We start from the raw sequence: 10,737 nt of genomic DNA, 5'->3' as shown, positions 1-10,737 counted from the left end.
CCTGACCTTGTCATGCAAACTCCGGATCCATGCAAAACACAGAGGAGGAGAGGAAGTATATATTGTTTGAATGTTGGCATTATGCTCTAAGGGTCCGTTTGGTTTAACGGTTTTAAAATATCGGCATTGAAAATTGTGAGTCTTTAAATTTTTAAAAATGATTTGAAAATATGAATTTTTTCACAATTTTTAAACTGTCAATTTTGTTTTCAAATGCATTATTAAAAGAAATATTTTCTGTAATTTTATTTAAAAATACAATTTTGACCTACAAAATTGCAAGACCAAACGAGTCTAAAGCAACCCCAATATTCAACAAGAAGGAATCGTCCTTAGGCTTGAAAGCATTACAAACAAAATATTCAGCGACTTAAATTATATACAACATACTGAATATATGTACAAATTCTTAACATATGACATTATTTTGAGAAAACAAGTGATCCATCTCTTCAATGATAATATGAGTTATTCCATTTAATCAATGCAAAAAGAGGGATTTCAGGTCTGGAAGAGGAATCTCCAATTTCCACGATTATCACCATGCCACGTTCCCCAGGCAAACAGCCAGGCACGCATACCTAGAGATGGCGGGAAAAAGAAAGCGTCACGTGCGTGTCACACGCCTCCTATCCAACTTTTCATACACAGCCCCCGCCATTTCCAGACCCGCCCTGCAAACCCGCGCTATCTTGCACCGCTGCGCATTTTAGCCGCAGGGCGAGGGAACGGGTGAACCAGGGTGTCACAGTCCCTCCAAAACTTCGAATCCCAAAACTCTACGCGTGGAATTAGGTTTAGTGGGGGGTTCACATTTAGGGTTTTGTTCGCAAGTATCAGATGGGGAATAAGGTCACAAACGAGTTGTTGTCCACCGTCCGATCCGTCGTCGGCTCGGAGTACTCCGACATGGACATAATCAGAGCCCTACACATGGCCAAAAACGACGCCACCGCCGCGATCAACATAATCTTCGACATGCCAAACTTCAAATCCAAAGAATTACCGGCCGTTTCCAGAGCCCCCAAAGCTCCTCGCCGCAACTCGGCTCCCGAGCCCAGCACCGCCGTCACGAGTTCGAAGCGAAATGGCGGAGAGAACCAGATTTTTCGTTCTTTAGGCGACGACGCAAATGCTAATGATTGCGCTTGTGACTCAGGTGAGGGTTTTGTCGAGGATGTGAGTCGGCGAGAGAGCTCGGTCGGGAGCGAGTGGTGGTTCGTTGGCTGCGGTGAAGTTTCGGGGCTGTCGACATGTAAAGGGAGGAGAGTAAAGCCTGGTGATGAAGTGGTGTTCACGTTTCCACTGAGGAGTAGTTCTAGCTCGCCTTCGTTGGGGAAGGTTTTAGCGAGAGGACGACAGCCCGCTGCGGCTTGCTCGGAGATTGTGAGGTTCTGTACTAAAGAATCCGGAGAGGTAATTTGCAAAAAAATGGTGATTTGAGAAGAATGGCTTAGATGACTGATTAATGTGAATCTTGGTTTATTGTGTTTGAGTTGATTGGTATTGTGGCAGATTGGTCGAATACCTAACGAATGGGCACGGTGTCTTTTGCCGCTTGTGAGAGATAAGAAGGTGAAGGTTGAAGGTTGTTGTAAGTCTGCTCCTGATGTTTTGGGCATTATGGACACCATTCTTTTGTCGATAAGGTAATGTCGAGACTTAACTTTGTTGTAATTCTTAAGTTGCTTTTGGTTTCGTTGAATTGATATACTCAGTCATTGATTCATAAGTTGCTCTTCATATAAAAAATGACTTTCAAAGGATGCATCGTATAGTTTACCACAACACTAGCTTGCCATTGTAAATTCGATAGTACGGGGTGTATTAATTGCATATGATTCTCCTTTGGGGTGTTTCTTTTATAATGGGCTATCTGGTTGGTGTGTACAGTGGTTGATGAATTTACATGTTGTCTTCATTCCAGAGTATATATCAATAGTTCTATGTTCCGTAAGCATCACCAGACCTCACTCAAGGCAGCCAGCAATGCCGCTGAGGAATCAGTAGTTCATCCTCTCCCAGCTTTGTTCCGGTTGCTTGGACTGACCCCTTTTAAGAAGGTTATCATTTGTCATTTGAATTGTTTCTCCGTTCTCTTAGAAGTTTATTGGTTTGATCTGATCATGGAAGTAACTTGTGCTGCTGAATTTGGAAATGTGAATTCAGACATATGATGGAGTTAGCATCTTTTTGTTGTCATAGAATTTGTCTTGCTAAGCCTTCCCACTTTAATTGAAATGATTCATTGATTGGTTGTGATTAGGCAGAATTCACTCCTGATGACTTATACACAAGGAAGCGCCCTTTAAATTCAGAGGTATGGAAACATTAATACATTCTTTTCTAATTATGTTCATGGTGAAGTTTAGGATGTAATCTTGTGTTAACAGAATATTTCTGGTCTTGGGGCCTCATTGTTACCTGGTAGCAAGTCTAAGAATCCTTCTCAAATTGGAAATGAAGTTGAAAATGAGGATTCCATTTCGGATGTGGATCTTGACAACATTGTTGGTGTTGGAAGTAGCTCTGAGTTAGAGGTAGCATCATTTTTTAGAAGATATTGCACTTTAGTGGAGCTTGCTCATGCCCATAGAAGGTGATGTAATTCAGAATGCGCTGTGTTACAGGAAATGGATCCCCCTGGAACTCTTCAGTGTGAACTTCGACCATACCAAAAGCAAGCTCTTCATTGGATGGTTCAGCTGGAGAAGGGACAAAGAATGAACGAGGCGGCAACAACACTTCATCCATGTTGGGAGGCATATTGTCTTGCTGACAAGTAAGTTAGATTATAACATTATTTAATCCCCTCTACTTATCCTGAAACTGGGTATTCATGAGGGCTTGTGTGTTTATAGGAGGGAGCTAGCTGTCTATTTGAATGCATTTTCAGGTGATGCTACAACAGAATTTCCAAGCTCGCTTCAAATGGCCAGAGGAGGAGTATGTCCTTAGATGGCTCCTATCTAATTATGATTTTAATTACTACCCATCATTGTTATACTCTCCTCAGTTTATTGACTTTTTGATGCAATTGAAGATTTTGGCTGATGCAATGGGGCTTGGGAAAACCATAATGACCATATCCCTCCTCGCGCATTCAAAAAGGGGTGGATCAACAGGTAGTCAGCCTATGAGTCAGCCCTCAAGCGAAGGAAGTGAAGTGAGCAGTATGATAGATGGCTGGACTGATCACTCAAAGAAGCAAACAAAATTGTCAGGATTTGATAAGTTGATGAAGCAAAAGAGTGCTCTTATGGATGGGGGAAACTTGATTGTCTGTCCTATGACTCTTCTAGGCCAGTGGAAGGTATTTGTGTTGCAATTCTTATTTACTGTTTGTAGTTCTGCATACTTGTCGTAAGTGCTTTGTTGAAAGTTGATACTTCACAAGTATCAAAGTTCCATATGCAATTATGCAGTCATAAATATTATTATTATTATTATTATTTCCTGTTTTAGAGTCTTCTGAACAGTTTAGTGAATTGTCAGGCAGAGATCGAGACTCATGTGCGACCTGGGTCTCTGTCCCTATATGTTCATTATGGACAAAGTAGGCCAAAGGATGTAAGAACTCTGGCTCAAAGCGATGTTGTAATTACCACATATGGGGTGTTAGCCTCAGAATTTTCGGCAGAGGTAATTTAAACACTAACTGTCTAGTGTCTGCCATGTCCTGCATTTCTTTGCACGAGATGAACTAATGAATCTTTCTACCTATCTGTTTTATTTGTAGAATGGTGAAGACAATGGTGGACTTTACTCAGTTCGATGGTTTAGAGTGGTTCTTGATGAGGCACATACCATAAAATCCTCTAAAAGCCAAATTTCCTCAGCAGCTGCTGCTCTAGTTGCCGATCGCCGCTGGTGTCTAACTGGCACCCCTATCCAGGTCAATTGTTTTATGGAAATTATCATAAACTAAAAAGGGCTCTTCATCTTTGTTGTGAATGAATGTTACTTTTTGTTGGGTGTCCTCTCTCTCTGTAACGTCCCCTAATTATTATGCAATGTATATTAACCTTAGGGCCCTACTATAGGTCTAAGGTTCAAATCACCTTGGGTGCAAACAATTCCTTGGAGCTAGCCTGCCGGCGAAGCTGGAGTATTACCCGATCCGTGTGGAGGGGGCACTTTGCACGGGTCCAAGGTTTATCTGATGCGGGTGGGTACACGAAGTAGTCCTGCCTTGGAGGGGTTCCTCGTCATAAAAAAAAATGCAGCGGAATTTGCAATAATTTTTTTTTTGAACTATGTCCCTCTACATGACATCACCAGAGCACTAAGACATAAATATAATTACATATCTTAAAGTCACATGTTTTCAACTTAAATTACACACCAAGTCTAAACCATAATTACAAGTCAAATGCATACACAACCCAAAAGTGACAATATATATATATATACACCCTCCGACTATACTGGTAGATTAGTTCAAGTTGCAATATTTAGTTAGACAAAAAATTTGCACACCACAAAATACCCTTACGAAGTGCTTCTACGCTTTAGTCTGGCTACTTTTCCCTAAGTCAGCATCTTCTGTAAAATATTATTTTACAAGTGGAAAGTGAATTCACGACTCAGTAAGCAAACATCAATTCGTAAGATGCATATGAAATGAGCCGACATTAAAACATGTAGACAATGTTTTGTTATTTTTTTATTTTTTATTAACATGGTTATCGTTTTACTTAAACACTAAAAGGCACTTCGGTGTAAATCGTACTTTTGTAATCGCACCTTTCATAAACATAACTCACGTAAACATAACTTTCATAAACACAACTTTGTAAAATTATCATTTGTCGTAAATGTCCTTTTCGTGAAACTATTGTTCGTAAACTTGTCTTTCGTAAAACTATATATATATATATCGTAAACAGACTTTCGTAACCATAAACATCATATCAAGGGAACATAAATCATAAGAACTCGTAACATGAACTATCATCACCCCGTCTTACTCTAACGGAATAATATCCATGTTAGATAAAGTAATGGATTTCTTCTTAATTTTGTATTTGATCTTTGAGGCCTATTGCATATTTATATGTTAACTGCTAAATTTTTCACTTCTGATGTCATGCTATTTTATATTTTTTTTTTTGATGAATAAGTAAGCAATATTATTAACAACAACGAATCACCAAAGTGAACAAAGAAACAACAATACAACCAAAGCTAGCTATATCTCAATAGCAGCAAAACCAACAGAACAAAAGAAACAAAAACACCAAAACCAACAAAACAAGCAAAACTGGAACTAATGCAAAACAATGCTATTTTATATTTCTCTTGCATGCGCAAGCAATTTATTTGCTGAAGGTATGCCATGGACGTTTATTAACTTTATTAAGCCTTTTATTTTAGTTACCACTTAGTAGAATCTTCTCTAATATATAATAAGTAATCTAGAGGACATTATATATAAAGCCTGTTGGTGAGTCCATTATTTGTTTTCTGGAGGACATTAATTCCATGTCTTTTGAAGCTATACCTATGCTGGCTGGATGCTTTTATCTTGCAGATAGTAAACTTTTGTTATTGTGAGGTGGTGTTTTACTTTGTGTTTTGCTTTCTGACATGTAACTTTTTCCATCACAGAACAATCTGGAGGACATTTACAGTCTTCTTAGGTTTTTGAAGGTGGAACCATGGGGAACTTGGGCATGGTAAGTTTTGCCTCCATTTTTAGTGTTGAATGAACATATGTGATCTTAGGGTTCCCAAAATTGGTTATAACCGTTTTTAATTTTGTATAACTTCTGTTCCAAGCCTCCATGTGGGATGAATTTTCGGTTTAGAGATTTAGGCACCAGTGCCTGAGGTTCTATATTCAGTTTAAGTGGTTCCATTATGCCTATGATTTTTTTTTTTTTTACTTATTTTTATTCAAATACTATTTTTATGCAAAGGCAATATTTGGCTATACCAAACTATTATAATGTGCTTTTTTTTCTTCTTCTTCATGATTATGAGATATAAAATAGAAACTAAGCTTTGTAATGAAAAATTTGCAAACATTAAAGGAGGCCTCGGTTGAGTTCTGCTTAACAGTTGCACCTTTTACTGGTTTTATAGTTTATGATACTTCTAGTCATATACAGAAATATGTTCCTGGGTTATTTATTTAATTTAATTTATTATTATTATTTTTATTTTTATTTTTTAATTTTATAAGTGCTTGTTCCAGGTATATTATAGTGTGTGTGTAACTTATCAAAAAAAATATTATAGTGCGTGTGTATTATATGTTTAAGCAGCTACTCTTTGTAATTTCTTGTTGTCTTTTCTTAGTGAGTTGATGTAGAATAACCATTGCGTGATTGGTTGATCTTCTATATTCTAGGTGGAACAAACTCATTCAAAAACCATTTGAGGAGGGTGATGAGAGAGGGTTAAAGTTGGTTCAGTCCATTTTAAAGCGGATCATGTTGAGGAGAACAAAATTTAGCACTGATCGAGAAGGCAGGTGAGTAATATAATTGTATATCCACTTTTTGGATGTGTTGCTCTAAAATTTTTGTTTGTTTGCAGGCCAATTCTCGTTCTTCCTCCAGCTGATATTCAGGTTATCTATTGTGAACTCACAGAAAGTGAAAAAGACTTCTATGAGGCCTTGTTTAAAAGATCCAAGGTATTTTTCATTCGTGGTACTGCTTATAAAGGGTCATTACTGATCGATGTCCCACTTAAGTGGGATCTTTGGGCGGGCTGGCTTGACTATGGTTCTATTCTTCAGTGTTTTTGCACGGTTGGCTGCTCTCAAGAGTAGAACTTGTGTACTTGGACTTGCACTTTTTTGTTTCATTGCTTATATACTTTGTTAGTGATTTAAGGTTATATTCTATGATGTGTTTTGAATAAATGTCAATGGCCTAGAGGGGAAAAATCTAAGAGTAATATGTAGATGTTGAAATCTCTTCAGGTGAAATTTGATCAATTTGTTGAGCAAGGGCGGGTTCTTCATAATTATGCTTCCATATTGGAGTTACTTTTACGTCTTCGCCAATGTTGTGATCATCCATTTCTTGTGATGAGGTATGTTAGTTACCTTCCTTCCCTCCCCCTGCTAATGGATCAGTATAATTTAGTGATTAGTTTTAATGATTTTCTTGTACTTTTTTCTTTTTCTATTTAGGCGTTCTTTTGTATACTTTTTGTGTACTAGGGTTGTGCCCCTATGTGCTTTTTGAAATACAGTACATTACTTCTAAAAAAAAAAAAAGAAGCTAAAATATTGAGGTAGAACTCATTTATTACTAGTTTCCTTAAAACTTGTGCATTATGAAGTGGGACTATAATTTAGAGACAGAGGGGCTTGACCAAAAATACAAGAGCTGAGACCAATACATGTAGAAGTATAAGGTCATTCTGATTGTTAACTATTGTACTGTAGATTATAATTGTATATAGGTTTATATACCTTTATTTAAAGAATTTCCCAATAAGTAGGATTTCTTATGTGTGGCTTGATTTTTTCAGTCGAGGTGATACACAAGAATTTTCTGATTTGAATAAGCTAGCTAAACGTTTCCTCAAGGGCAGCCACAAAGCCCAAGAAGGGGAAGCTAAAGATGAGCCTTCACGAGCTTATATTCAAGAGGTCGTGGAAGAGCTGCGTAAAGGGGAAAAAGGAGAGTGTCCGATATGTCTTGAAGCATTCGAAGATGCAGTATTGACACCTTGTGCTCACCGCTTATGCCGGGAATGCTTATTGGCAAGCTGGCGAAATCCTACCTCTGGTTTATGTCCTGTTTGTAGGTATCTGCAAGTTGTTGTCACAATGATTTGATTTTGGATTTCTTTTATTTTTTTTTCTAGTAATGATGTGGTTTTTCTTCTCTTTGAAGCTTTTGTTATGAAATTACCAGCAATACAATTTCAAAATATTATTCCCTTTACAGGAAAAACATCAGTAAGCAAGATCTTATCACTGCCCCAACTGAGAGTCGCTTCCAGATTGATGTTGAGAAAAATTGGGTGGAGTCATCCAAAGTTGTTGTTCTCTTGAATGAACTTGAAAATCTTCGCATGTCAGGCTCTAAGAGCATTGTCTTCAGCCAGTGGACTGCCTTTCTTGACCTCCTGCAGATTCCTCTTTCCCGGTAGAAATTCCTAACTGCATGGAAGTTGAAGTAACTCATTTGGTTGTGTGAGAGCAGTTGAGCACCATGCTGGTTCACCTATTAGACTCTTAGTATATCTCTGATCGGAAATATGAGTTAGTATACACTCTTTGCAATAGCAGACTAACATGGAGTACTTGCAGGCTTTGAAAGGACTGGTTTTACCACTAAAAGAATTATCTAGCTATCCATTTGTTAGAATTTAGAAAGCTACAGTCTTGGTGTAATGAATTGTCATGTGTGTTTTTTGCATACAATAAGTTGTTAAATTTCCATGCAAGTTGATAGGGTTATGAAGATGTGTTTTTAGGCTACAATCTTACTATTATTTTGTCTTCTATTTTTTTTTTTCCTTTTCTTTTTTAAATCTAAAGCAACATGCTTTGTATTCTATCCTTTGTGCTCTCTTCTGTGATGTCCTGGATGAGTGTCTTCGCCTTGCTATTCTTTATCATATGACGTCATTAATTCAAAAAATTATTTTGCTTTTCCACCAGAATCAGTTCTTTGTAATTTGTTACACATCGTCAATATTTTGATAGTTGCCATTTTGTCCAGGAGTAACATTCCCTTTGTTCGTCTGGATGGAACACTAAGTCTGCAGCAGCGGGAAAAAGTATTAAAGCAGTTTTCAGAAGATAGCAACATCCTGGTCTGTGACTGATTTAATCATTAATATACCTTCTTTTGTTCAGGGGGGGTGGAGTTTAGTAGTCTAACAAATGATCTGGGTTTGATTATTGAAGCTTCGTTCTTGTTGCTTAGGTGTTGCTGATGTCTTTGAAGGCCGGTGGAGTTGGAATAAATCTAACGGCAGCTTCCAATGCCTTTGTCTTGGTAATCATAGAAGATTAAACTTCCTGCTTTTTAATTGTGAAATGGTCTCTCTTGTATGAAATAGCAGAAAGTAGTGACATTAGTATATCTCATTTTATGACCAGTAGCTTGTAGTTGTGCCAGCAATTTGTTACTGAATTATGTAAGATCACCGGGGATTCTGCACCTTCATAATGTACGACTTTGGTGCAAATTTAGCCCGATAATTACTTAGGAGGACCAGCTTTTTTATTCTGAAAAACCTGGCGGTGCTTGTGAAATTGTGTAATTAGGCATCTATCATTTTTTGAATGATAGAGGAGATAGATCATGCAGTTCACTTGCATATGTACATATATATGTTTGAGCTAAAGGTAAGCTAAGCTAAGCTATTTTGTTGTAACTTTTTTGTAGGATCCATGGTGGAATCCAGCTGTAGAGGAGCAAGCTGTCATGCGCATTCATCGGATTGGACAAACAAAGAGAGTGACGATCAGACGGTTCATTGTGAAGGTCTCCTTTGTTTTTGACTCGGCCCATGTGGCTGGAAATTGTATTTTTTGTTGTTTCATTTTTACAATTACACCGGCAGTAGAGAGTTGAAGTTAATTGTATTTCAGAAACTTTTGACTGGAAATAGAGTTGCAATTGACCCCTTCCTCTGCTTTGACATGTTCATAATTATAGGCAAGGGTAGGAGGACATCGTGCTTCAAATTTTACATGCTTAAAAGCTTGGAGATGGATATGTCGTGACCACTTTGTTTTGGACTCTACAATCCAATTTGTCATTTTTCCCTGCTCTGACTTTGTCTGATCTAACTCTGCCCCTCCATTTAAATGCTCTTGGATGGCAGGGAACTGTTGAGGAAAGAATGGAAGCAGTGCAAGCGCGTAAGCAGCGGATGATTTCTGGTGCTTTGACCGATCAAGAAGTTCGAACTGCACGAATTGAGGAATTGAAGATGCTGTTTACTTAGGCCAGTCCAGAAATTAGAGCTCTTCCCTCACTTGATATCTTTCTATGAGAATTCTCTTTAGCTCTAAGAGCTCTAGAGATCAAGGTGTTTATGACCGCAGCACTGGAACTTGAAGGAAGTTGACTTGAGGCTATTTACAACATATACTTAATTCAGTTCTTGGAGAGGATAATCGGAGGCTGGTTAGAGTTTGTGGCTATGCAATTATCTTGCATGCTCATGTAACTCAACAATGGGGGGCTAATTTGGGTATTTGCATGTGTACATAATGAGATTTGGCTTAGGTGCTGTAATGTGCCGTGGTTAAAAACTAACGTTCCAGATTTAATTATAAGTTAGAGAAAGTAAAATTAACTTTGGGCGGTAAAAAAACTCCACGTATACGGTAGCTTTTTATACAGCACAGTATATATTGGAATGTAATTTTTAACTTGTCAGGGATTACCATGTTGTAGTTTACTGTAATACCAGTGTTTAAGTGGAGGGGTAAATTTGTCATTTCACATTTTGTTTGGACAAGTTTGTCCCTCCATTTTAACTAATTGGCTCCTCTCCAATTCATTTGATCATAAAACTTGTAGTGGACACGTGTCTGTAGCAGCATCTTTTAACGTAATTTAAAGTGGGTTGTTTTGTTTTCCATTCAATAACATTTTAGTTTGTTTGATATATTAAGGGAGGAGGGTATAAAATAAGAGGAAAAAAAAAAAGGAGACATGAAGCGGTGACGATTCCTTCATTGAATCATTTTATCCTATGACTTTCAAATTGTAAGTCTTTTGGATAACAATTGTCTCTTCATAATTC

The 10,737-nt window shown here is 37.7% G+C and overlaps 1 protein-coding gene across 2 annotated transcripts; it reads left to right on the top strand.

Annotated features, from left to right (window-relative positions):
• The first annotated feature begins 447 nt into the window (after positions 1–447).
• On the top strand, positions 448–10,472 carry LOC133878174 (DNA repair protein RAD5A). Of its 2 annotated transcripts, XM_062316686.1 has the most exons (20): positions 450–1,416; positions 1,516–1,649; positions 1,928–2,063; positions 2,267–2,320; positions 2,394–2,540; positions 2,631–2,782; positions 2,862–2,946; positions 3,044–3,313; positions 3,496–3,642; positions 3,740–3,895; positions 5,611–5,678; positions 6,356–6,478; positions 6,544–6,643; positions 6,935–7,047; positions 7,492–7,770; positions 7,914–8,114; positions 8,694–8,787; positions 8,901–8,972; positions 9,366–9,464; positions 9,808–10,472. In XM_062316686.1, exons 1-20 carry the CDS (start codon positions 841–843, stop codon positions 9,928–9,930), a joined length of 3,129 nt encoding a protein of 1,042 aa, XP_062172670.1. In that variant the 5' UTR covers positions 450–840; the 3' UTR covers positions 9,931–10,472. The 2 variants fall into 2 exon arrangements, with proteins under 2 accessions (XP_062172671.1, XP_062172670.1); XM_062316687.1 differs by lacking the exons at positions 8,694–8,787; positions 8,901–8,972; positions 9,366–9,464; positions 9,808–10,472 and having other exon boundaries at positions 448–1,416; positions 7,492–7,766; positions 7,914–8,040.
• Positions 10,473–10,737: the final 265 nt, after the last annotated feature.

This window comes from Alnus glutinosa, chromosome 9 (assembly GCF_958979055.1).
Source record: "Alnus glutinosa chromosome 9, dhAlnGlut1.1, whole genome shotgun sequence".
Classification (NCBI taxonomy): Eukaryota; Viridiplantae; Streptophyta; class Magnoliopsida; order Fagales; family Betulaceae; genus Alnus; species Alnus glutinosa.
Note: the sequence above shows the minus strand (reverse complement) of the source record. Positions and strands in the feature narration are given on the sequence as shown.